General features: G+C 50.1%; 1 protein-coding gene across 5 annotated transcripts in view; it reads left to right on the forward strand.

Annotated features, from left to right (window-relative positions):
• The window catches only part of PC (pyruvate carboxylase), a 2,561,538-nt gene that overhangs the window by 2,524,701 nt on the left and 9,623 nt on the right, over positions 1-27,214 (forward strand). For all 5 annotated transcript variants that reach the window (XM_069644789.1, XM_069644792.1, XM_069644793.1 and 2 more), the window contains one exon: positions 4,408-4,548. In XM_069644789.1, coding sequence (XP_069500890.1) covers positions 4,408-4,548 — 141 coding nt within the window. The remainder of the gene's footprint in view (positions 1-4,407; positions 4,549-27,214) is intronic.

A 27,214-nucleotide genomic window follows, 5' to 3' on the forward strand; every position in this document is an offset into this window, starting at 1 on the left:
GACCGAGCATGCCTCTACTCCCCCATATTCCCCAGAGCAAAGAACATTTCCAAGGCCAAGTTCAAATCCTTAATTGACTTGCAGACCACTGAGGTGGTGATGGGAAGCAATGGTTATGACCATCCTACCGGCACATGGAAGTCCAGCCTGCGTGCTGCTAACGTGGGTGGAAAAGTACTGATGGATGAAAGAGTGCCAGCCAATTATAGTGTGCCGCGTAGTTAAGGGCCCTATAGTTTGTGTAACCAATGAGATGTTGTGTATTTAGTGATGTTTATAGTGACCTGTTTGAGGGGAGGGCTTACTTGCCCCACCTGATATTAGAGACCCCATATCACTTTGCTAGACAATTATGGAACGTATACCTAGATGTTCCCTCTAAGCCTATCACATTTGCCACTAGGTTTTTGTATTTCGCCATGTAGGCCGACAAGTTTTTGCTATAAAAATGATTTTTTTTATGAATTTTGTTGATCATGCTGGGAGATGTCCGTTGTACTCCCTGTTTTAGTTAATTGACATTAAAACAGTCAACTTTGCCAACTTCCCGAGTCGTTTTGATTATTCATGTTTGAGTATCTTCTGCATCCCCATTCCTCTCAAAGTATTGCTACCTCGTCTTAAAGGGCTGGGTCGGCTGTCCCGGTTCAAAGGGCTGTTCATGCCACAGGGACGGAGGCCTCTCAATGTTGCACTAAACCCCACCCCAAACCAGGGAGCTAACAGTCATTCCATTAAACCTTCCCCACCAAGTCAGTCCAAGGTCTCTAGACGAGGGAGCCCTCTCCAAGTTCCTGGCTCTGAGGATTTTTTTTTTTAAATTGTCTTTATTATTTTTCGAAAAAACAACAATTAAATAACATAACTTCAACATCCCCCCCTCAACTCCCCCCCCCCCCCCCTCCCTCCCTGGGGACACGTGAGCTTTAGTACAAGGGTTACATTATGCATTAAAGATATCCGATATCTTGATGTTGTGCGGGCACCACTGTTCCATATAGTCTGATTGGAGATACTCCAGGACTCCGCTCCATTCCTTTGCAAACCTGTCTCTCATTCCCTGGATTGTGTGTGTTATTTTTTCTATCGCCATCTGGACCCAGACACTTTGGAACCATGCGAAGATCAGTGGGGTGTCTTTTTTTTTCCAACTGTGGGCAATTGTTGTCCATGCCGCTATAATGAGGCCCATAAGACTTCTCCATTGTGTTTTATTATATCTTCTAGCCATGTCGTCTCTTATTCCACACAGCCAGACTCCCTCTCCTAATTGCCCCACATCTGGGAATATTTTGCTCATTTCTCCCTTAACTTCTTCCCAGAAAGGCCTGACTCCTTTGCAAGTCCACCAGATGTGTTTCCAGGTTCCCACCTCTCCGCATTCCCTCCAGCATAAGCATGATGTTTTCGGGAACATAGTGTGGAGTCTCTCTGGGGTGTAGTGCCACTGTGTTACTATTTTTATCCACATTTCTCTTGTTTGAGCAGATCTGGTCATTTTTGGCATTAGAGTCCAGAGGTCCTCCCATTGTTTCCTTGTTGGTTCCCACCCCAGGGTGCTGTTCCATTTAGTCATATATGACCACTTAATTTCTTCATCCTGTGTATTTATAAAGGAATATAAGGTAGAAACCCATTTCTTAGCCCGTGAGCTTGTCGTAACATATTTCTCAAATGGGGTCAGAGTTCTCGTTGCTGCCTTCGCTATATCCGGGGATCTCAACCATGTTGTTCGTGTCTGTATTTCTCCCGAGTGGAGCGTGCTGCTAGTGGGAGGCAGGCTTCAAATGACCTAATTTCATTGTTGATAAACATTTCCCCAATTTTCGTTATTCCTTCCCCCTCCCAGCTGTCGTATGCCCCCTGCTCCATCCCCCGGTGGGAACTGCGGGTTTCTACAAATGGGGGTGAACGGGCCTAGCGTGGTGGTCATTATGCCCCTTCGAGTTTACGTGTCCCACGCCTCCATCGTTGTTTTCATTATTTCGCTTATCCCTATGTTGGGATGTCTGTGCTGTTTCTGTTTCCATAATAGTTCCACTAATGGGGTTCTTGCCACTGCTCTGTCCTGTGCTGCCCAAATCGGTTGTGGGTCATCACCTAGCCACTCCCGTAGGACCTTTAACTGTGCCGCTTGATAGTATTTGTGGAAGTGAGGGAGCGCCAAACCCCCTTCCCTGGTTGATGTGGACATGACCGCTCTAGCCATTCTTGGCGTTTTCCCTTTCCACACAAAGGTTGTGATTACCCGGGACAGTGTTTTAAAGAATAATCTGGGTACCCCTATCGGGAGGGCCTGGAAGTAATAGAGAAGTTTTGGTGAGATGGTCATCTTTACCGCTTGGATCCTGCCCCACCACGAGATCAGCAAAGGGTTCCATCTCTCCATATCCCTATGGATGCTCGTGAGGAGCTGCGGGAAGTTTTTACCATAGAGCTGTTCCACCCTGTCTGTGAGTGTAATTCCCAGATATTTGATGCCATCCTCTGCTATCTTGAGATTTAGAGCCTTAGCTTCTTTGACAATCTCCCCCCTGTCTCCCGCCAATATCAGAATTTCCGATTTATTTCTATTAATTTTTAAGCCTGAGATGGTCCCAAATGCTTCTAGCTCCCCCACCGCTGCAGCCAATGTTCGGCCCGGTTCTTCTAATGCAAGCAGCATATCGTCTGCATATGCGGTTACCTTGTGTTGTATGCCTGCCATGTTTATCCCTTTAATATGTGTGGCTTCTCTTAATTTCAGAAGTAGGGGTTCTAAAAATATGGCGCATAGCAACGGGGAGAGCGGGCATCCCTGCTTAGTTCCACGGGCTATGTGTACCGTTTCCGTTACCTCCCCATTAACGGCCACCCTGCAAGTTGGGGCGATATAGTTCGCTCTTATTCTTGCAATGAAGTTCTCCCCAAAGCCCATGGAGTGGAGTGTCTTAAAGAGCATGGACCACTCCACCCGATCAAAGGCTTTTTCCGCATCTACTGCGAGTAGGATAGCCGGGGTCTGTTTTATGCCAATTTTTTCAACCAAATGAATTATCCTTCTCAGATTGTCGTGAGTTTGTCTTCCTGGGATAAAGCCCGGCTGGTCCAAATGTATTAGTTTGGGAAGTATAGGGGAGAGCCTGGTGGCTAGGATTTTCGTGTAGATTTTTGCATCAATGTTTATTAGGGAGATATGTCTATATGAAGCCGGATTTATAGGGTCCTTCCCTGGTTTGTGAAACACTAGGTCCTTCGCTTCGTTCATTGTGGGGGTCACTGTGCCACTATCTTTAAATAAGTTTAGGAGCTTGTTCAGGACTGGAGTCAAGAGATTCACATATTTTTTATAAAAGGGGGCTGTGAAGCCATCCGGGCCTGGGGCTTTATTCATTGGGAGGTTATTTATTGCTTTTTTGACTTCCTCTTCTTTAATAGATTCCTCGTGGGCCTGCCTATGTGCTTCTGAGATTTGTGGGAAGGTGAGGGATTTCATATATGTGTCCTGTGCGTCTGCCTGTGGGTGGTCAGTGGAGTAGAGGTCCTGATAGTATTCTCTGAACACTTCCCCTATGTCTTGTGTGCGCGTGTGAAGTTCCCCTGTCTTGGCTGTGATGCTTTTGATCGTGGTGTCTTTCTGTTTTGCGCGGAGTTGTCTCGCTAGCAACCTATCTGATTTGTTTGCTTTTATGTAGTACCTTTGTTTTAGGTAGAGAAGGCTCTGAGGATTTAACTGTTCCCTACAGGCAAGCTGGTGTCTTCTACAAAGTTGACTGTAGTAAAACATAAACTTACTGAATCAAATATTTCAGCCACCACTGGTGTCTTTGTCTCTTTATTCATAATGCTACTCCCAAGGAGCTTCTAATCCCATCTAGCCGGGCCCTAATTGGGCCAGGGGTTACATTTCTCCACACAGGTTCCTCGAAATATGTTCCATCCTGAGATTGCTCCTAGTTGCAGAAGACAGACCTCCATCTAGGGCAGTGGTGCACAGCATGCGGTCCTTCAGGACATGATTCATGGCCCGCCACGTCTCATGAGTTTGAAATGTAGACTGGCATAAATTCAACCAGCCAGCCAGTCAGTCTGTCCCGTCTGGTCTGTGAAGCCTCTGTTGTCCAGTGTTTGTTTTTGCATGAATTAAATTTATTTTAAAACAGGTTTTCCGTCGCATAATGCGAATAAGTGAGTGGTAATGCCATTAAAAATCCATGCATCACCTGGTACAGTAAAACAAGTATTAAATCAAAAGTACACCTTAAAACACGTATTTTAAACTCTAATAGGTGCACTGATGCTCTTGCCATCTATAGTTTGGACCAATGTATGGGACTTGTGTGGTAAATTCAGCCCTCCAGGGAAACCATTTGTGCACCCTTGATCTACGGCTACCCAAAATTGACTGGTGTTCTGTTTGTTTTTCAGGTGGAACTGGAACGTGGGAAGACCCTGCACATCAAAGCACTTGCATTGGGAGACCTGAACAAGGCTGGTCAGAGGGAAGTGTTCTTCGAGATGAATGGGCAGCTTCGATCTGTCCTGGTCAAGGACACTCGGGCTATGAAGGTATAGTTACACTACCGAATGGCTGGCAATGACTAGAAGGAAGGTTACTTTGGGAATTTGAAAGAAAGTGTTGTTTGTAACAGGAAGTCGTAACTCTACTGACCGCCGTTCTAATAGTAGGAGGAGGAGAACCCTAATATTGCTATGGACAGATAACATACAAGTTTAAGGAACCCAAGTATTCTTGGAGTTACAGTATAACATCATTGGGAGAAGGGCCTTACGACAGCATTGCCCTTAGTCCAGGAAACGTTCTTGGAAGTAGCGTTTGCTTTCATAGGGAGAGATATTCTGGCATACCAATGTAAGTGATGTTCTTTCAGCGTAACACAATGTGGTTGATTGGGAAAAACAACGGCTTATCTGGTTTAGGAAAGGCCATAGAAATCTTACTTGAAGCAGAAAAAGGGCTTTCAGGGAGTGATTAGAAAAGTGAGAAAACCATGTGCCTTTTCGAATGTGTATCAAAACCCCAAAGTATATTGTGAATGATATACTCCTACATCCCATCCCCATTCCTCAATACTTACGGGCGTTCCCATGGAGCTGTGCAGGGATCGGAGCCATAGCTAGCTCTGCACCCTTTTAGATTTTATAGAGGGAGCGGGGGCAGGACACCTGCATAGTGCGGCCAAGCCCATAACCCCACCTCTCACGCTATTTTCCCTCAGTCCCTTTCTCTTGGTACTACACCTGACCCAGCTCTGTTGCATTTATTTAGCTGCTTCCCCACAGTAGCTTACATTTTTTTATATTGCTGCTTACATTTTATGCCGAGTAAGGCGGGGTACTCCATATACACTTGGTATCGCAGGTCGTTCTCATCGGCGCACCCACACACTTTGTTTAGTGTTTAGACCTGCCTCATCGCTGGGATGCCAGTGCACTCTGTGACAACTACTTTCAAGTACTCAGGAGTCGACTGATGTGGTGAGGAGGACATCTTTCCTACAAAGGCTCGGGATCACCAAGTCCAAGAGGGTAAGTACATGTTTATTTTCTTCGGAAGGAGATGCCTTTCCGTGGGTTAGCCCAAAGTGGGAGGGTCTAACCAGGACCTTATTGTGTCTAGCCACTGTGTTACCGGGGATCACCCTGCGGTCTCGGAGACTTACATTGGCACTATTGCCTTGGACCTGCCAGGGTCTGATATCGGACCCGAGGGAGCTTTGGTTTCTGACAGAGCTCGTATTGGGGACTTTGTTCCAGAGGGCTTTTTGCCTCGTACCAGCCACAGTTAAGAGGCCTCCTTGTTTCCTCTTAGCCGGCAAACACCCAAAGTCCCAAAAAAGCCTGTGGCAGAAATAGTTACGCTCCTCAGATCTCTGGGGGGGTGGCAGAGGGGCGGTGGATATGCGACCTCAGTGGTGACCCAGGTCATACCTCATCCATAGCAGGCTCAATGTGTTCCACTCTCACCATTTCTGGATCAGATTCTGGCATTCTACGGGTGATGCATCTCTGGCTATATCGGAGCACTCACCGTGTGACGCCCATGGATTTTCTCCAGAGATTGAATGGTCACCCAGTGTGTGAGGATATTCTGCCCTGCCTATAATGGTACCCACCAGCAATTGGGCCCCCAGATTTTCACCGGACTCATCAGAAGACTGGTTCTTTAATAAATTCCAAGAGCTTGTGCACTCGGGCCAATTAGACCATATTTTAGGTGCCTCATAAAGGATGTGCTAGTCCCCCCAGCCCCTCATTCTCACCAAGTGGATCCGCTTGCACCCCCAGTTCCTCAATCTGGGACATCAGAGGCACTGCCGCCTCCATCGAGGGACATAGATATCCAACTCTCCTCTTCTAAAACACCCTCCATTACCTCCTCTATGCCCCTGGCACCAGACGATGATGCAGCGGATGACTGGGATGATACTTTAGTGGACAGTGAGGAAGTGCCCATGTCATTCAAAGCCTGCCATGACATGGTACAAGGCACGATGGGGATTGCAGTATTGGAGACTTCAGACGGGCCAAGGGTTTTTCTCTTTCGGTTCTGTCTAGGAAAGCCATGGACAGGTAGTGAATATACCTGCAGCCGGATGTGGTGAGGGAGGCCTTGAAATGATGGCAAAACCCAGCAGCGGGCCAACTGGTAGCAAAAAGAGTGGACGTGCAGTACAGGTTCTTTCCAGTGGAGAAGCGAAGTGTGATGGGCCATCCTCCAGCTCATTCCATGATCGTTGCAACGGCGACACTCTTTGGAAAAAGCCAAGCTTTGTCTGCTTTTTAATCCTCCTCGCAGAAATTTCTAGGGGGAGAATGCAGCCTCCTAGACAATGCAGGCAAGAAAGTTAACCAACACTCCACCCTCCGCTTTCGGCAAGCCAATACTGAAGCAGCGATGACGGCGGCCCGTTTAATGTTTTGTAAGGAACTGGTTGACTATGATTTGCTCCCCCGTCCGAAGTTTCAAGTGGGTTTTTGCTCGGGCTTGACTGAAGCCCGCCAAGTGGAGCAAGACCTCATGTCTTTTAGGCACGAAGCACTTGTCAAAGCCACCAAGTTCCAACCGGATATCTAGCAATGAATAATGGACTGATCTTTTTATGGGGTGGAACTCTTTAACCCAGAGGTGGATGAAGAGTTAAACAAAAAGAACAGCAGTGCAGACCCTGTCGTCTTTGGCGGTGCGGATCAACCCCCCCCCCTCAAAATCTATGTCTTTGGACCTGCAGAGACAGTCATTCACCTCCAAGAGGATTCGGGAGCTTTCACAATCATTGTAATAGACTGGACAGATTCCTGAGCGCACCTTGTTAAAAACAGGAATATCTGTGACCCATCCCCCGAGGCTTCTTCTCCTAACTCTTCCCCCCTCGAGTCAAAACCATCTTAAGTAACATAAGGGTGCAGGTCCACAGCACACCAGAAGGAGGTACTGCTTCAGCTTGCCCAGTGAAGATTAATAATTTACAACAACTGGTCATCCACGGGAGCTTTCGCCTCCCACTTCCTCCCCCACGCCACTTTCCCAAAAAGGCTCAGACTCTTGTTCAAGATAGACAGTAGAGATGATATCTACTTTGGAAGAGCGTTGAGGCTTTTATTCAAGATTCTTCACCTTTCTGAAGAAGGCTGGCATGTGGACAGGGCTAGACCTTTCCTCCTTCAACCTTTTTTTTTAAAAAAAAATGTACATTTTGTTTTGGCCCAAGAAAAATTCAAGATGATTGTGAGGAATTCGACCGCACGACCTACACATAGACCCGTGCACTCCGGGTGGACACAGCCTGCAGGCGCAGTCTTCCCTGTCATATTTATTTGGGATCTGACAGGTGAAGTACATGATGCATCTCAGAAGGGGAAGGGCCAAAACCTACCTACCTACCTACCTGTCATGGCCAACCTTTTTAACTATCAAAGGCTCCATGGATCCGCCCTGTCTGGCTGTTTACCCTCTGCAGCTGGTGGCAGCAATTAACATACTAATATAGTATAATACAAACAGGCCCCTGCAGCAGCTAACACAGGAAACCCCAATAACCTTTGATATTCACTGTGTCAACCTGTAGCCAGCGCTCGCCTCTCTGTATCCAGGGCAGTGACATGTCATGTTTGGGACTAAGTGTTTATATTAAGCAACCCCCGCAGGAGGACCCCATTCAGTAGGTGCGAATATGTGGATTGATGGAGACAGAAAATCTGTTCTCGCCGCAGCTTCAAGGGAGACCTGCTGCTTTAATCTGGAACCACAGGGAGCTCAATTAACCAGAGAAACCCTTTGATCCAAAACAGACAGGCAGATGGGTGGGACTTAGTATTACTTGTACTCATACGTCCCGCCCCCTTTCCTCCATCCTTGTGGGCATCCCCCAACATGGGGACGGTACCAGAACTTTTGGCAGTGAAGAAATTGAGCTTCCCCCTTTAAATTTAGTATATTGCGCATGGGTGCGGCCTCTGTCATGGGAACGCCCCGCCCTCTGGCACCTCGCCTCAGTCCCTTTTTCCGCACTGACTGTCTGACCTGGCAGTCAGCTCAAGACTTTATAGCTTTCTGCTTATTCCTCGTTTGTTTGTGTTTTCCCGTCCTTGGACCTCCTCCCCATGCACTCTGTCTTGTGTGCTTGGAGCCCGACCACCGCTGGGACTCATGTCCGGCCTACAGTGCTGTCTCTCACAGGGCATTGAAAGAATCATTTTTGTCATAGTGGAGGGAGATCTTTCACACTTCTCCTCTGCTCCACCTTAAGGACTTTGTCTCCAGGACCTCTTGTCAAGACACGGTCGGCCCTCTGTTCATCATGGCTCCACAGCGCGGCGACGCCTTCCCCTGGGTTCCCACGGAATGCGGTTCCTCAGATTCCGGTTCTGGCAGGCCCTAGGCCTCCAAGGCTACTGGCTATCAGGCCGAGGGGCGTGGAGGTTATTCTGGGGAGTCTGTAGACAGACCTGAGGCCTTCAAGGCTACTAGCTCCCAAACTGAGGGGCTCAGGGGCCCTACCAGGAGGTCCTCAGATCTCTGGGGTCGACGCTTCTGCTTCTGGTGCAAGTCCCAAGCTGTATCCTCTCGTGTCTGAGGGCTATCTTGGCTCAGGGCCTTGCGGCATGTGGTGGAGCCTGTCATGCAGGCAGCCATCTTGGATCCAGTTCAAGGCCCGTCTGTGCTTTCGCCTATCAAATGGGCTTTGTAGGATTATCCCAGCCCCCTTCGCTCTGGAAGCGACAGCGGATCCTACAGTCAGTTTTTGGTCCCCTCAGTGCTACATCTACCCATCAGTCGTACGGCAACACACACCAGCGTCTCAGCACTTTGACCAGGAGCAGAGACCCAATGTCTCAAAGGGCCGGGCCCTAGGGATCAGACGGCTTGTAAGGACCGCTTCTTAGAGCACTTCCTCCTCATACGTTCACCTTAGATGAAGAGGCTCCTGAAGGACATTGTGAAGGTCATACCATTGGTGTCGCCGCACCGGCTCCCTCCTCTGGGTACTCCTCCCGTTCCTCCTGCAGTCCCGATGCCAGCCCCTCCTCTGGTTCATGCCCCACCGGTTGTTCTGAACCCTCCACCAGCCCCCCCAACCTCCTTGGACCTGTCTGCGGCTCCGGACCTGGGGCGGAGGGGGACGATAGCGATGACGCCAGGACGATGAACCCTCTGCATTTGTTAAGACCTTTCATGACCGCTTTCAGGGCTTGGCAGGGTTTTTGGGAGTCCCTCTTCCCAGGAAGTCCCCCAGGAGCCGGGAGTGCTAGCAAAGGTCTTGGGCAAACGCACGACGATACGGTCTGGCATTCCCCTCCAGAAGGATGTCCTGCAAGTGGCGCAGAAGATCTGGAAGAAGCCCAGGTCTAACACCCAGATGAACAAGAAGTTGGAGAGCAGGTTTAGTCTGACGGACAGTGGCTGTGGCCTCGTTGTATTCTAAACCATTGTCTTCGTCGTCTTCCTCAACAGGAGCTGCCTCCAGTTGCCTCTCCAAGGAGTCCCTGAGTCCTTGGGAAAGCACTGTTACTCCATCTCGGGGCTGCCTCTGCTGAAGGCCAACATGGATACGCTGTTCACTGCGGCTAAACAGAAGCAGCTGTGGCAGGAACTTGGGGAATTTCTGCCTGACCTCCCTTCGGACAAGCAAGGCAGGTCTGGCAGATGCCCAGGCCATTGCGCAGAACCTCATGGAATCTTCGGTTGCCCACATCGATACAGCCAGCAGAGGGGCTGTGCTTTTGGGTCGAAATGAGGACGACGGTGTGGATGCATGCCACAAAGTTTTCATCTGATGTGCAGGAGCGAATCCCGGATTTGCCCTTTTGAGGGCCTGAACCTTTTTATATTTGTCCACCGATGACGAATTGACAAAGAAGAAAACCTCCATGTTCCTTGGCCATCCTGACAAAACCAGGTCATCAAAAATCCTTCCCTCAATCCCAGGGTAGGACAGAGTTCAAAACCCTTGCTTTCTCCGGCTTCAATGAGTTCTGAAACAGTGGTACACAGTGGCCTGACAGGTCGCCCAAGCACAACAGGAGTAAGCAGTAAAGGATGTTGCATGGGTTTTTCCACTCCTCTGATGCCAAGAAGCAGTGATGTCAAGGAACACAGCTTGCCTGTGGGGATCTGTTTGGCTCTGTTGCAGGACACCTGGAAGCATCTTGTCAGCAACCTGTGGATCCTATCCGTAGTCTCCATGAGGTTCAGTCTTCCTCTTCCTTTGCCTCTACCATCCTCTCCTCCTCTTCATCAGATCGTGTCCCTGGCTCTTTTACGGGAGGTCCGTTTGCTCTTGGAAATGCAACTGATAGAACCGGTTCCTCTTGTAGACAGAGACTCCAATACTATTCAAGGATTTTTGCGGTACCGAAGAGCAACCAGGCTGGCCTGAGGGTTGTCCTGAACCCGCTGTTTATGGAACGCTTCAAGATGATTACTCCCGTGCACATAGCCGTAACTGCATGTTCCCATCTACCAGCTGCATCAGAGATTTCTGTGGTTAACGATTGTCTTACCACTTTCAGTACAGGATGCTGCCCTTTGGCCTGAGCTTGGCCCCTCATGTCTTCACAAATTTGATGAACGTAGTGGCAGGCCTTCTCCGCTTGGGGAACCAACATCTGTATCTTTCCTTGGATGACTGGCTGGTGAGGGCGGGGTCACACACTCCTGCCAAAGATTGGCGGATATCCTTCATCAGCTGGGGTTCTTCCTAGGGGTGCATTGAAACACTTCAGCGGGTGTTCCCTACGCCTGTGAGGCTCCTGTCCCTCCGCAAGGCGGTGGGGCAATTTCTGGCCAACACAACCACCTTAACATGGTGGTTCCAGCACATTCTGGGCCTGATGGCCTCCTGCGTGCACACTGTACAGCACGCTCGCCTCAAGATGAGGCGCCTTCAGGTCCACCTGGCAGCCAATTGGGATCAGCAGATGGGATCTCAGTCAGACAGGATCCCAATGCCACCGCTCCTACTACCCGATCTTCGCTGGTGGCTAATGGATGGAAATGTTTCAGTGGGAGCCCCCTTTACCTGACCATAACCTACCCTGGTGGTGACGACTGATTCCTCCCTTTTGGCATTAAGGGCTACTCTGGAGAGCTATGCGATTCATGGAGCATGGTCCAGGACGCCAGTCCTCCTGCATATAAACCTGCTCAATCACAGGGCAGTGGTCCTGACCCTCAGGGCATTTTTGCCCCTCCTCTGGGACAGGTCAGTTCTGGTCAGGACGGACAATTCTACCACATTGTTTTACCTGAACAAGCAGGGTGGGACCCGTTGCCCCCCACGCCCTCCTCTGTATGGAAAAGATATCGATCTGGGAATGGGCCCTGATGGAGGGATTTCAACAGTACACTTCCCGCGGGATATCAATGCAGAGCAGACCAGCTGAGCTGTTTGGGGTTCAACACCTGCGAGCGGAAGTTGCACACCGACTCCTTTTTGCCCCTGTTCCAGCGTTGGGTGTTAGCGGTCCTGGATTTGTTCGCATCCCATCTGAATTCACAGTGCCCCCCAGTTTGCTTTGTGGGCAGGACGGGGTCTCTGGGCGATGTCTTCCAGATCTGTTGGCAAGGCAACAGGTGCTATGCGTTCCTGCCCACCCCTTTGCTCCAACGGACTCTGCAAGTTTCGGGCTTTGGTGGGTTGCCGCCTCCTCCTGATTGCCCCCCAGTGGCCTTTGAGACCCTGGTTTTCGGATCTGCTGCAGTTGTGCTCCCAGGGTCCCGTCCACCTTCAGTTCTCCAGCAGGGGATTCCTGATGCAGCAGGGCGGGTGGTGGAACATCCAGACCCGGGCAATCTGGTGCTGGTGGCCAAGTTCCTGACCAGCTGAGGCTTCAGCATTCTACATTTTCAGATGACAACTGGGACTTCTTCAGCAGGCCTGGAGGCCCTTGACTCGGTCCAACATATGAGTAAATGGACTAGGTTCTGTCATTGGGCTTGTGACATAGGTCTGGGCCCCGGCACCTGTCCTCTGGATGACATAATGGCTTTTCCAGCACACCTGGTTCATTCTGGAGTTCAAGTGGATACTTGCCGCTCGTACTTGGCAGCTATTGGGGCTTACAAGAATTCCCCATAAGCATGGGTTTTCTGCGGCCAACCCAGTTAAGGTTCTTCTGCTGGTTCTTAGGTCGCACCTTTGGGACCTCAATGTTGTTTGTGCTGCTTTGCAGCGAAAGCCTTTTGAGCCATTGGCCTTTGTGGACATCTACTTTGTGACATTAAAGACCATTTTACTTGTGACTCTAACCTCTGCGCGCAGGGTTAGTGAGCTGCAGGCGCTGTCCTTGTGCAAGCCCTTATCCACGTTTCACAGCAACAGTCATCTTGCGCACTTACCCAAACTTCTTGCCCGAGGTGGTCTCTTCATTTCATCTGAATAAAGAGATCTGCCTGCTGGTGGTCTTCACAAACCTGCAGTCAAAGGGAGAGAGGGCCCTGCATTCCTTGGACCTCAAGAGGGTCCTCAAGTTTGATCACTCTCTCATGCGAAACCGTTCAGGAAGTTTGAGGCGGCAATTGTTACTTTTGGGGGCTCCTCCCCCGGCTCTCGGGCGTTCAAGGCTTCCATCGCCCATCAGATGGTTCAGGCCATTTCAGAGGCATACACAGCCATGAGTAGGCCTGTTCCTGAGGGGATTCATGCCATGCGGTCAGAGCCAAGGCCACGGTCGTTGCATTTCAGAGACATGCTTCTGAATGTCTTTAACGGGGGCGGCTACTTGGGCCATTCGTTTGGCCTTCTGTAAACACTACTGATTGGATACCAGCTCCAGGCGCGATGCAGAGTTTGGTCAGATGGTCCTGAAGAACCTTGTGGTTTGTCCTAGTTATGAGGCAGGTTACCACAGCTCCACCATATGTTCTTGTTCATTGGAATCCCCCACAATGATGGAGGAAAGGGGACGGGATGTATGAGTAATTAAAGTTACTCACCGTAGTGACTAGACTACTCATAGTCCCCTTTCCTCCATACGTCCCATCCGCCTTCCCCTGGTAGTATGCCAATGGCTAATATGTAATAAGCGTAGCCAGGCATCTATGCGTCCGATCTGTTCAAAGAGAACTGAGGTAAGGTGCCGGTGGCGGGGCGTTTCTGGGGCTGCGCCCCTGCACGCTAGACTGCCAGTGAAAAATTGAGCTTCCCCTTTAAAGTCAAAGGTACCGGTACCTCCCCCGTGTTGGGAGTCGCCCACAAGGATGAAGGAAAGGGAACTATGAGTACTCTAGTCCCTACAGTGAGTAACTTTAATCACTCCCCCATGGCTACTCAATAGTTCTGTAACATGTGGTGTTGAAGCACATTTCATCCTGCCTGTAGTACAACAACCTCTTTGATATGCTCCAATCAGGGTTTCTCAGTAAAGTCTACTGAAATTGCACTCCCCGACATCTATAACTCCAACACTCCAAACTCTCCTCTATCCCTATCTTCCGTGATTTCTCTGCTGGATTGAACATTGTGGGCCATCCTGGTCTTCTGCAGACATCCTCTCCCCGCCTCCCCGAACACTTCTCTTAAAAGGATTGCCCATTAAGTCACTGACCGTTCCTTTTTGAACACTTAAGATAACCTCCTCTGGCCTCCCTAATGGGAGTTCCCCAAGGATCAGCCATTGGCCCACTCTTCCTCCGCCCTGAAGCTGATCTATTCCTTTGGATTCTCCTACCATGTTTTTGCCTAGTAGCCCCAATCTCATTCTCTTCGTTCAGCACCCCCACCCCTCATTAGCTATTCAATTACATATTCAGCTGTCATCCCCCTACTCCCATAAGTCACTGGATGACACTTCGCTCTCTAGTGCTCAACTCCTGCAAAACGGAGCAGACCGTCCTTCCCGGTCCTAATATCCTGCAACTATCTGCAGTGGGCCGCATTGCTCCTCTATCACTACATGATCCCCACCTTTGCTTGTGTGGCCAAGTGGCACGTTGCATCTCCCTCAGGCTGTTGGAGGAAAAACTGCCCATTTCTTTTGACATCCTTACATCAATAGTGGACTTTTCTGGTGTCGGGCTGCCTTCAGGTATTCTTGGCCGGAGCCAAGTATACTCCGCTGCACTTTTGTGCCCTTTTTTGACACTCCTCTGCCACTAGCTCACTAGCCGTTGGGATTGCCTTCTTGCTTCTCTAAACGGGTCTGAATTGCTGGCTTGCTTTTCTGAACTGGCCGCCCACTTCCCAGCCTTGTACTAAGTCTCGCCTCCACTTGAGTATGTGGACCAGTACCAATCTTGCTTCCCAGGAAGATGATTGGTGGATATTACTTTTTTCAGTGTGCCCGATGGGAAAAGCCAAACAAAGCTTGTGTGCACTCATGCTAGCATCTGTTCCTCCTGGGCCGTCATGTTAGTGGATGACTCTTGGGTTTTTCTGCTCTGAGTTGCATTTGAAGACGCACTGGGAAAGGTATCTTCTGGCGCAGCTCACACCGGAGAGCGTAACTGAGGCCTATTAAAGAATGTGTCGCGGTTTCCTTCAGACATCTGCACTGTTCTTTCACACCTGTAAATGTACCAGAGGGACTGGCTGCTAGTGATGCCTGGCCCTAAAAGGGGGGATTGCAGCCACCTATTGTGTGATCTTTGCTGGATGGAACTTTTCCTGTTAGCGAGTTCGGCTCTGTAACTTGTGATAGCTGACATTCTTTGGCATTAATGCTTTGTGCAATGTATGCTCTTGTCTAGATTTTAATGTCATCCAATGCTCTGTGCTGTTTACTTATATTATCTGTGTAAAGTTTATTTTGTATTGTTATGCTAACTCAATATGTTAGGTTACATTGTTTAGCACCTTGCAACTGATTCACTGGTGACCTGTGTGCTTAATAAATAATGTGTACTACTACCACCTCTATTTTGGATTCCCGGTTGCCCGATTCGTACCGTAGCATACCATATGCAGGAATTACCCCCCCATGTTGCCTCCACGGAGCGTGGCATTGCCCTGCAACACCTGTTGGTGTGTTTTAACGCTGCCCACTAGGCATCACTACTGAGTGGCACTGGCATGGTTGCTGCTACACTGACGGTCTCCAGCACCATGGGCTACAGCGGGCCGGCCATTCATATAAATTAACACTTCATGCCACTGCACCATCCATGCTGCTCTAGAACCAGATGAAAATGTATAGGAGGGGTGTGGGTGGTACTGATCGCCTTCCTTCGTCTTCCCTCGTCTTCCCTCTCTCACGCCTCACCCTGGGCTCTGTTGCCCTCTTTCTCATCCGCCAGGCATGGTGGGGCTGGCAGAGCAAAGGCTGCCCAGCGTGCTCCCAAGCTTGTTTAGACGGAATGGAAATAATTGAAGTGTTGAGTGCTGCGTCCCAGGACACCTCTCGTTCAATTATTGATGTCTGCAGATGCAAAGCTCTGGCATCTAGCTCGCTTCTCAGAAGCTCTTCTGCCCTGGCTCGCTCCCATCAGGCGGACTAACCCGCCAGCAGACGTCTTCCCCGTGGCCTTCATTCTGCCTCCCCTCTTCTAACTCCCCCCTCCCTTGCTTCACTCAATACGTATGGAAGGTGCTTTCATCACTGTTCAACATTCAAGTTGTGTTTACCGAAACCTGACTCCAAGGCGTTCACTGAGCATGGGAGGGCTTGCTGCATTCTAGAAACTAGCTCTTTGGTCTTGCACCATTCTGCCGCCTGGCCATACACGTTGAGTGGAGGGGGATTGCCTGGTCTTCGGGAAACAGAGCATGTTGCTAATACATGGAGCACTGATGCATATCTAGACATGCCACCAGGAAAGTACCAGCGTGATGCCAATGGATATTAAGGCGTTAAGGTGGTTTTGGTGCCCAGGCTGTATTGATGCATGCCCAGGGTAAGTGGATGCGCGTATAGCTGGCCCAAAGCAAGTACTCATTAATGCAAGCTGGTTCTTTGTGTACACCAATGCCAGCCCGTAGCACCTACAGGATTGGTCTGTGGTGACTGCACCCCACTAGGATCCTGTAGCAAGTGTGCACGAGTGCATATAGACTGTGTACGTTTCTCCCATTTCATTGACTGACTTTTGATCTAGCATAAGAAACCACATAGATCCGAACCTTTAACAGTACATTTTCTAAAAAAATATATTTGAACAAATGAAGAGAACTGCTGACCTGAAGCCAAAGCTCTGCAAGAATGACCAAAAACCCACTGAAAACGCCACAACTGGAGCTCTTCCACCTTGTCCATAAAGCTGGACATTTGGAGCACAAAGAGCTGCACTAGACTGGTGATGGTGAGTTTTTTGCCAATTGGCTTTTCGGGTATTTCTAAAGGCCGGTAGTGAGGGAAGTTGATGAATTTGTTGGGCAATAGATTTCCTCCAGGATCCAGCAAAGAGCCAATCTACATAGTCTGCTCCTGCTTTCGCAAGAAAGTGTTTCTCTATTTGAGGTCCAAGACTGTAAAGTAATTATTTTGCTGCGATAACTGAGAGAAGGTTTTTCCATCTTTGGCTAAGAATTGCACTTTGCATCACTGCTCAAGAAATGCGTTTGGATACTTGCATGCCCTTGACTCAGGGTAAGAGCCATCCCACTGAGTGTAGTTGCCCCAGCGGCCTCGTTGGAGAAGGTGTTGACTGCACTTTGCCCACACCAGCAGGCTTCGATCATGGCACACTTACCCATCAGGCAGACGGAGGTGTCATCACCACTCACACGTCCTGTCCCCTTTCCTCCATCCTTGTGAGTAGCCCCCAACATGGGGACGGTACCGGAACCTTTTGGCAGCAAAAAATGAGCTACCCCTTTAAATTTAGCATAGCGCACAGGGGCGCAACCTCCGGTGTGGGAACGCCCCCGAGGCCCCGCCCTCCAGCACCTCACCTAAGTACCTTTTTCTGCATGGACGGTGTCAGACCCTGTAGCTAGGAGCAGAAACCTTTACAGCATTCCACGTGCGCCCGTTCCTTTTTTTTTTTCTTCTAACCTCCCTTCAATGCCTTGCCTCCCTGAAATATTTCAGCTGCAGGAGGCTTTATGAGATGCGCATCATGCGATCGGCCGTTCCCGGCCTCGGACACCCATGCACTCTGCCTTAAGTGCCTGGGGCTCGCCCACCGCAGGGACTCATGCTCGGCTTGCAGCTCTCTAGGTCACCGATCCTTTAAGAATCGCCTTTCCCCTGGAGAGAGATCTTTCTTTCTTCATCACCCAGTGATCTAAAGGACTTCGTCGCCAGGACCTCACGTCAAGAGAAGGTATGTCCTCTTGTTTACTAAGGCCCCCCAGCACAGACTCCCCTTACTGGGACCTTTAGCTGGGAAGGATGAAATGGACTTGGTTCTGGCGGTAAACCCGAGGACATTAAGGCTACCTTGTCCAGGGGCTCTTCCGCGCAGTCCACCGAGAGGCGCTCCACTTAATCTTCTTCAGCACCAGCATGCAAGCGGCCTTCGGCTCAGGTACCAGGCGTCAGCCTGAGGTGTAGTCGCGTACGACTACCAGCTCCCCAACTGAGGGCTCGCAGTCTACCAGAGCCATCTCCAAGGTCATATCACAAGGGGACGATCTGACTACCGGCACGCTGGGGGCCTTCCCGAGCCGTCTTCGCGGTCTACGCTTCTGCGCAAACAGTATTCGTATGTCGGACCTTGTTCAGGGACTTAGCGCAAGGCCCCAAGATGTCAGACAAGCACATGGCGCAGCCAGTGTGGCCAGCAGCTATGTTAGATTCACATTCCAGGCCTCAGGTGGGCCCATCGCCTTCCGATTGGGCGGCACAAGCCGGATCCAGCCCTCTTCCTTTGGAGGGCAGAGTTGGGCCTCAAGCCGGTGGTCCCTGCAAGGGTACATCTATGCCTCAGTCATTCGGATACCCCTTTTAGGTTCCTCAGCCCTTTGACCAGGACAGGAGGCCCAGTGCGGCAGAGGTGCGTGCAGCCTCTCGCGACCGAGTGTCCTGTGAAGATCGCTTTTTTGAGCACTTCCTCTGCACGCGCTCCCCCTTGATGTCTGGGCTTCTCAAGGACCTCATCAACAAGGTGGCCTCGCAGGTTGTGCCTCCAAGGCCCCCTCCCCTGGGCCCTCCTCCATTCCCTCTGGGGGTCCTGACATCGCAGCCTGTTCCCTCGCTGCCCCAGGCCCCTCTGGGGCCTCAGTCTTCCATCTCCAGCGCTACTGGTACCAACATTGCCTCCTCCTCCTCCTCCTTCTCAGTCGCCTGTCAGATGCATTTGGGAACTAACAATGGGGGGACCCCTCAGACTCCTCGCATGCTGGACCCCCGTCTGACAAAATGGGGGGGGGGTGATGACATGCAGGAGGAAGAGCCTTCTGCCTCGGCCAAAGCTTTTCCTGACCGTCTTCAAGGCCTTACTGAGCAGCTCCCACAGGAACCAGGGGTGCTGGCAGAGGTCTTGGCCTAGCACACCACAGCCTGCTTGGGCAACCCCCTTCAGAAAGACTTTGTTTCCTTGGCAAAGGAGGTCTGGGAGAAGCCTAGGGCCAGCGCCCAAATCAACAAAAACTGGACAGCCGTTTTCGGCTGTTAGGTGGAGAGCCAGTCCTCCCTGCGCCCCATACTCAACAACACTCTTCAGTTGTGGCGGCGGCTTCATTGTACTCAAAACCCTTCTTTTCATCCTCTGCAGCTAGGACCACCTCCAGCTGTTTGTCCAAGGAGGATAAGGCCTTGAGTCCTTTGGCAGGAGATGTTAACTCAACGCCGGTCTTCACCTCCAACAGGCCAACGCCGACGCCATCCTAGCCATGGCGAACCAGAAACTGTGGCGAGAGATCGGGGCATTTCTGCCGGACCTCCCGCTGGAGAACCCGGCCTCCGTCAAAGCGGGGCTGGTGGAGGCGCATGCGGTTGCGCAGGATCTGATGGAATCCGCGGTCTCCCACATAGATATGGCGTGCAGAGGCCTCTGTCTGGGATTCGAAGTGAGGCGCACAGCATGGATTCATGCCACACAATTCTCCAATGACATGCAGGAGAGGACCCTAGATCTGCTGTTCGAAGGAACTGATCTTTTTCATTCGTCCACTGATGACGAGTTAACAAAAAAGAATACTTCAACGCAGACCGCTAAGTCCTTGGTCATCCTGACAAAGCCAGGGCAAAAGGATGTCTTTCAGCCACAGGGCAGGTCCGAGTTCAACCCTGCTCCTTCAGCGACTTCAAGGGCTTCAGGTGCTGTGGCACGCGGCAGCCAGACAGGTTCCCCAGTGACCACAGGAGGAAGCAGCAGAGGACCTTGCAGGGCTTCTCTCGCTCCTCCTCCTCTGCTCCCGCCTTGGATGCCAAAAAGCAATGATGTTTCGGTCAGGGAACTCAGCTTACCTGAGGGGGGGCAGCTTGCTCTCTTTGCAGACAGCTGGAAGCATTCTTTTAGGAGTCCTTGGATCCTTTCCGTAGTGTCCACGGGCTTCAGTCTTCATCTTCCTTTTCCTCCACCAGCTTCCCCACCCCCCCTCCCATTGCAGGTAAGGTTGCCTGTGCTGTTGTGTTCGGAGATCCTACTTCTATTGGAAATGCAGACGGTGGAGCTGGTGCCTATGTCAGACAGGGGCTCTGGGGTTCTACTCCAAGATTCATGCGATACCAAAGAACAAGAAGGCTGGCCTGAGGGTAGTTCTGGACCTGTCGTTTCTCAAGCTGTTTTTACCCTTCAAACTCTTCACCCCAGTACACATAGCCGAGTCCCTGTGCGCAGAAGACCGGATGTGTTCCGTAGACCTCAAAGATGCACGCCTTCACGTCCCCATCTACCAAAGACACTGCAAGTTTCTGCAGTTCACGATTATGTCACACTACTCCCAATACAGGGTACTGCCGTTTGGCCTCATTTCGGCCCCTTATGTGTTAACAAAGCTCATGAACATGATGGCAGGCCTCCCTTGTTTGGAGGGCCACCACATATGCCCCTAGAAAAAAGAAAGTCCTATGTAGCGCTTTTGCCTAAAGAATACAATAGAATTCGTTGTTGTATAGTTCTTCTAAATTTTTTAAAAATTTTTTTAGAAGAACTATACAACTAATTCTATTGTATTCTTTAAGCAAAAGCGCACCCTAGGACTTTTTATTTGTTCTATGTGTCGTGGCTCAGGCCAGCCTCTAAGCAAACTTAAGTTGAAGCTTTTCCTTTCCTTTTCTATCAAATTACACAAATCTCTTTTTGGAATACACCATCACTGTCCAAAAGGCTGGTAATATCCCTCACCACATATACCCCTATCTGAACGACTGGTTGGAGCAGGCCAGTTCTCCAGATAGGACGGTGCACTGCGGCTAGCAGATATCATTCACCAGCTGGGGTTTTCTCTCAACCAACGTAAGACGCAGCTGACCCCTTCGCGGGACTTGGTGTTCCTCTGAGTTTGATGAGACACGGCTGTTCAGAGCGTATTCCCCATGAGAAAAAGGCTTTAGTCCCTCTGGAGGGCAATCTTGAACTTTCTGGCCAACTCGACCACCTCGGCATGGTGCTTCCAGCACAGTCTGGGCCTGATGAGGTCCTGCCTGCTCATAGTGCCGCACACCTGTCTCAGGATGAGACGTCTGCAGCGCCACCTGGCGGCCAACTGGGACTAGGAAACGGGTGCAGTCGGACAGGCTTCAATGGTGACTTATGAACACCAATGTGGCAGTGGGAGCCCCATTCACTCAGCTGAAGCCTACTCTGATGGTTCTGATTGATTCCTCACTCATGGGCTGAGAGGCCACACTACATGGCTATTTGATCAACTGCACATGTTCCAGGGCAGAGACCCTTCTGCATATCAATCTGCTAGAGCACACAGCAGTGGGGCTAGCTCTCAAGGCTTTCTTAATGGTCATCTGGGAAAATACAGTCGTGGAATTGTCAGTCCTGATCAGAACCTTGTTCTACTTGAACAAGCAGGGCAGCACCCGCTCTCCCCTCCTATGCATATAGGTGCTCTCCTTATTGGAGTGGGCCCTGTCAGAGGGGATATGGATTTCTGCTATCCATCTCCCTGGGGACAACAATGCACAAGTGGTCAAGCACAGCCGCCTGGGGTTCAACACCTACGAATGGGAGTTAAACATCAACTGCTTGTTGCTCCTCTTCCTGAAGGTTTCTGGATCTGGACTTATTCGCATCACCTCTGAATTCCAAGTGCCCCATCTTCGCTTCGTGGACGGGTCGGGCCAGGGATCCCTGGGGGACGTGTTCAAGATCTGCTGGCACAGCCACAGGTGTTATGCATTTTCTCCTCCTTGATTGCTACAGTGGTCCCTCCACATATTTCGGGCCTCGGTGGGCTGCAGCTTCATACTGATAGCCTCCCACTGGCCGACGAGGGTGTGGGACTCTGACCTGCTGCAGGTATGCTCCCAGGGGCTGATGCATCTTCCGATTCCCAGCAGGGGCTTCCTTACGCAGCAGGGCAGGGCAGTGGGGCAGTGGAGCACACGGACACAGCCAGGCTCGCCCTTTCGTCCGGGCTCCTGATAAGCGAGGACTTCAACACTCCCAGTTGTCAGGTGACAACTGGGAGATTGACAGGAGGCCTTCCACATGTTCTTGGTACAAGAGTAAATGGACCATGTTCTGACATTGGGCTTGCGGCTGGACCCCCTCACTTGCTCCCTGGACAATATGCTTTCTTTTTCCGTTCATCTGGCTTGGTCCGGCATGCAAGTCGATACCTACTGCATCTACTTGGCGGCCATGGGGCTTACAAGAACTCGCCGGATCACACCTTCTCAGCATCCAGCCCAGTGGTTAAGGCCCACCTCAAGGGATTGCCCAGGTTGTTTCCTCCGGTGCATAGGCCCCAATCTGTCTGGGACCTCAATGAGCCAATGGCGTTGGTAGACATCCGGCTGGTGAAGCTCAAGGCGGTTTGGCTGGTAGCTCTCACTTCTGCATGCCGAATCGGCGCGCTGCAGGCGCTGTCCTTGTGCAAGACCTTCACCACCTTCCAAAACGTCATCTTGTGCACTCATCCAAACTTATTGCCCAAGGTGCTCGCCTTGTTTCACTTGAACCAGGAAATCTGCCTGCCAGTGTTTTTCCCGAACCCGTGGTTGGAGGCTGAAAAGGCCTTGCATTGCTTGGACTTAGTTTTATCTCTCAATGACGAGTCTTTTCTAGAAATCTGAGGCATTGTTGGTCACCTTTGGGGGCTCGTCTCCCAGCACATAAGCTTCCGCAGCCTCCAGCGCCCATTGAATGGTGCAGGCCATTTCAGAGACTTACGTGGCCATGGGAAAAACTGTTCCTGCAGAGATTCATGCCCACCAGTCAGGGCCAAGTCTACGGCTGTCACCTTTCAAAGACATGCTTCCTGGGAAGTCATAAGCAAGGGGCTACATGAGCCACTCTGTCTGCGTTCTGTAGGCATTATTTCCTGAACAGCAGTTCCAGGCGGGATGCAGAGTTTGGTCAGGCGGTTGTAAAGAACCTTTTTGCTTCTCCTTAAGCATGAGGCAGGTTTTCACAGCTCCATCTATTTGACATGTTTTGAGGAATCTCCCACAAGGGGGAAGGAAAGGGGACAGGACATATGAGTACTTCAAGTTACTCACTGTACTGACTAGTACTCGTAGTCCTTAGTCGTCTTGCCATCATACGTCCCACCCACCTTCCCCCGCTAGTATGCAAGGGGCTGAGAGTGTCAGCATAGCCAGGTATTAAAGCATCCCACATGTAAAAAGTGGACTGAGGTGAGGTGCCGGGGGGCAGGGCCTCAGGAGCGTTCCCATCCGCGGGGTCATGCCCCCACGCACTATGCTAAATTTGAAGGGGTAGCTAATTTTTCGCTGCCAAAAGGTTCCTGTATCATCCCCATGTTGGGGATGTGAGAAACCTGAGGGTATTCTCACTCCTACTCCCCTTGGATCCTCTGCGCAGGTAGCCAAGGAAAGGCCATCGCTCTTGGATCCTGACCCTGGGGGTGGAGAAGCAAGGGAGGATCACCTGGGTAGAGGGTCCTTGAGGATTAGGAGTGGCGTGCCCTTGGATGAGACATGATATCCCCCTTTTCCTATTGATAACCAACCTAAACCTCCCCCAACCTTTATATGCTATTATAAGCCAGCTCCCCTCATTTTCTCACATGTAACCCTTGACAGTACTGGGACGAAGAAGAGGCAACTAAGAGTAATGAAGACTACACTCTTTCACCACTCTGTACTGGGACGAGAAAGATGCCTGCTAAGTGCTTTGAGGGTCAGGCATGGCCCTTTGATTGTGGTCAGACAGGGCTCATCAAACATCCACACCTGCAGCCTGTCAAGGGTTTGCAGGTGTATAAAAGGAGACCAGCCCATCAGGGAAGAGACGAGCAGGAAGGAAGAACAGGAGACCCCTGTGAGTAGGCAGCTGTGGTGGGACCGGAGAACAAGCCAGGAGGCCGGCAGCTATCCCACAAGACTTGTGTGACCTGATGTGAGTGGACTGTGTACTTCCCACAACCCTAGGAGCCTCAGTAATCCAGCGTGAGCAGCAGGAGCTGCTGAAGAGTCCAGAGGACGCTGTCCACGTCCAGGAAAAAACGTTGGCGGGCCGGAGTGTGCAAGGAAAGAAACGACAAGCAAGCGGGGCTTGCGCCAGTGAATTTCCAGGCTTCGGAAGTCGCAGGAACCACCGGGAAGAAACACAGAAGGCTGGCGAGTGTCAGAAGGGCGCTCAAGCACTGGGGCGCTCCTATAGGACTGCGAGTGAGTAACGATCCATGAAAGAAAGCCAATAAATATATATTGGATACCAAACTAATTGGAAATTTTATATTGACGTAAACAAATCCATATTGAATACTGAACCAAATTAAGCAACATAGGTGCCTATGGAAGTGAACAATAGTCAATATATGTTGCACAACAATTTGACTCAAACCTTGAAGTCAAGTACATTAAAGGCTGAAGGAAGCCAAACCATGAACATTTCAGTGAATGGAGGGTGGCCACGGCTTGGCAAGAGGTGTACGGCACGTGGTGGCATAGCCACGAGGCTATTGAGGAGAAGCCAGAGGAGCGCAAGATTACACACTAAGCCAAAGGCCAATAAAAGGAACTAAGTAAGGGTGACTTTGTGCAAGTGACAAGGAACCTGTGTGGGCTGAGGAGCCCAGGGATACTGGTTGCGCGACCAGTGATGGATGGACTGTGTGGTCTGACAACTGTGCCTAGACCAGAGAGCCCTGAATGGCGAGGTAAGCCAAAAAGAGGGTCAGGTTGATCTAGTGTTTTTTATGGTAAGACTTTTTTTTTTAATAGACTGAAGGAAGTGAAAATGATGACATTGAAGTCTTGGGGAAGAGAACCCTGTGACTTAAAGGACTACACTTGTCTTAGGAACAGAGTCCCAATACCCTGTTGTTATTAATTGTGTTACTTGAAACTTGGGCAAGGGAACTCCAACGATTGGTTCAGAACTGTATCACCTTGAACTGGAGAAAGGTCAATTTTGAGACTTTTTCATGGAACTTTCTTATGCGTGGGGAAGGGGAGCTGAAAGAAAGCTGTGAGCTGGAAGAATCTCAGAACTTTGAATTAAAGACTATTTCCTTTAACTTTGACATCCCTACACACTTGTTAGCTTTAGTTGTGAGGGCAAGGATAGGTGTTGGACTCAGATGGACTTTTAAACTCTTTGACTCAGACTTTCCTTAGTTTCATTTAGGTAAGGAAATACCACCTTCACACAGGACAAGTTAGGCCTTCAACCTTTGAGTAAATAAATCTCTCTTGTTTGAACTTTAAGTCTGTTACTTAATGATACACCCACAAGGATGGAGGAAATCTGACTAAGCACTGAGTACTCTAGACACTACAGTGAGTAACTTTAATTTCCTGCTGCTTTCCCTTCAGATGGTTGCGCTGCTTGACCCCAACAAAGGTCAGTGCATCAGTGGCGGGTGCTCCCCTTGCGCCCCATGTTGCAAGAGTGCTGATTGAACATGGCTACTTCTGCAAGCCCTTGACACTGAGTTACTGTTGTGTTATGTGACGGCATGGTAGAGCATAAGCACACATGCCCCTCTGGTAAAACTGTTTTTGGTGCATGCATTCTTTTCAGTTCAATCGGAGACCACTGGATCAACTGGGCCCTGTGATGGCCGCACGTCCACTGATACTAAGAGAACATACTGGGGTGCAGGCAGGGCATATGTGACTGCTCGTGGTCACTCTTACAGTTTCACTCCTTATTTGCATTATGCCTCCCTCCTCTGGCGCTTAAAGCTATGGACAACTGTGGTTTGTGGGCACCTCCTCACTCCTTCTTAGTATCTCAAGTGAGGATTCTATGATGCTGCCAGAAACTAGTCTGAGAACTAAGAATAGCATAGTTACTGCAACTAAACCTCTTTTACACATCACCATGGTAAAGAATGCAAATGAATTCTGTAGTGACCCCTGTTTGTGCAGCGCATGAACTCCAGCCAGACGAACTTAGTAAGACTGTGACAATGTTCAAAATGCCAGGACTGTTTTAGGCAGCCATCACGTATGTGAACTGTGTTCTTTGCCACAATGCAAGCTATCCACCAGGGAATGCAAGTTTTGGCTTGTAGGGAATTGCCACTCTATTGCTGAATTGGAATAGCTGTTTTTGTCAAAATAAGTGCTTCTGCCAGTAGCTCTTTTGTACTGGAAACATGAGAAAGGCCACACAGGCTATGTGGTAGAAATACTTTCCATCTTTACCACCAAAGAGCAAAGCCTTTGAGACTGTGTGCCTTTTTATCGGTTGCTGGCCCACTGCAGCATTAGCCTGGGAAAAGGTTACGCCAGTCAATATTGTTTCTCCAAACCTATAGTGTATGGTAGTCATTGATTCTTGCATGTACCTTGTGCTGGGGCATTGATTCTTACCAGTACGGTATGCTGTGGCATTGATGCTTACATGCACTGTGTCACAGATGGCATGAATAATTCAGTCGGCAGGAAGTTTCCCAGGGTTTGTTTAGATGTTTCAGAATGAGGTATGTTGACTGTTCTTTCTTTAGCGTACAGTTTTCCAGTATAAAATGCAGGTGGTTCAATGGGCTGCACAGGCTAGAGAAGGGGTCTGGGAAGTGGTGCTAGGGCCGCCCCTTTCTCTCGTGGGATTACACCCCTTTCCCAGGCGTCCGTAAACCCCAGTAAGTCTCTAGCGCATGGTAACCCCTCCTGTCTGATAACTGTTCTGACTATAGATGGTTCCCTGAGTGTAGGCTATTTAAGTCCCTCAGGGACTTCCTAACTGGCCTTACACTGTCAATGTGAGTTCTAATAAGGTGGTGTAGGTGTGCCGTTAGATCCTCCAGCACTCTTATCTCCCTAATACTTTCCTCTGTCCGACTCCACACACCTTCCCGCGTCCCTCTCCTCTGTCTCTCTCACGCCTCACCTACCTCCACCCTCTGGTGTTACTAGATTCCCTCTGATCTTACTACTCCCCTCTTCTCACTACTACTGTCTCCTTCTCACTACACCTCCTCCCACGCTACTACTCCAACTCTACCACAACTCTACCTTTCTGCAATACTACTACTCTTCCCTTACCACTAACACTAATACTCTCCGTTCTCCACACTTAACCCATTTAACTTCTACACTTCTAGTCCTCAGCTCCACCTTTTGATGTTACTCCTCTGTCTGTCTGTCCTACTACTTCCACTCCCCCAACACTATTGCTTTCATCTCCTCAAACTCAGGGATATGGTGTCCTGTTCACCCTTCTACTACACTCACTCAGCCTTCTCTCACCCCTCCCCCGCACACTTCTCCTTGCACCCTAATTCTACACCTCTCT

The sequence above is a fragment of the Ambystoma mexicanum genome, chromosome 2p (genome assembly GCF_040938575.1).
Source record: "Ambystoma mexicanum isolate Mex_15411 chromosome 2p, UKY_AmexF1_1, whole genome shotgun sequence".
Taxonomy (NCBI): Eukaryota; Metazoa; Chordata; class Amphibia; order Caudata; family Ambystomatidae; genus Ambystoma; species Ambystoma mexicanum.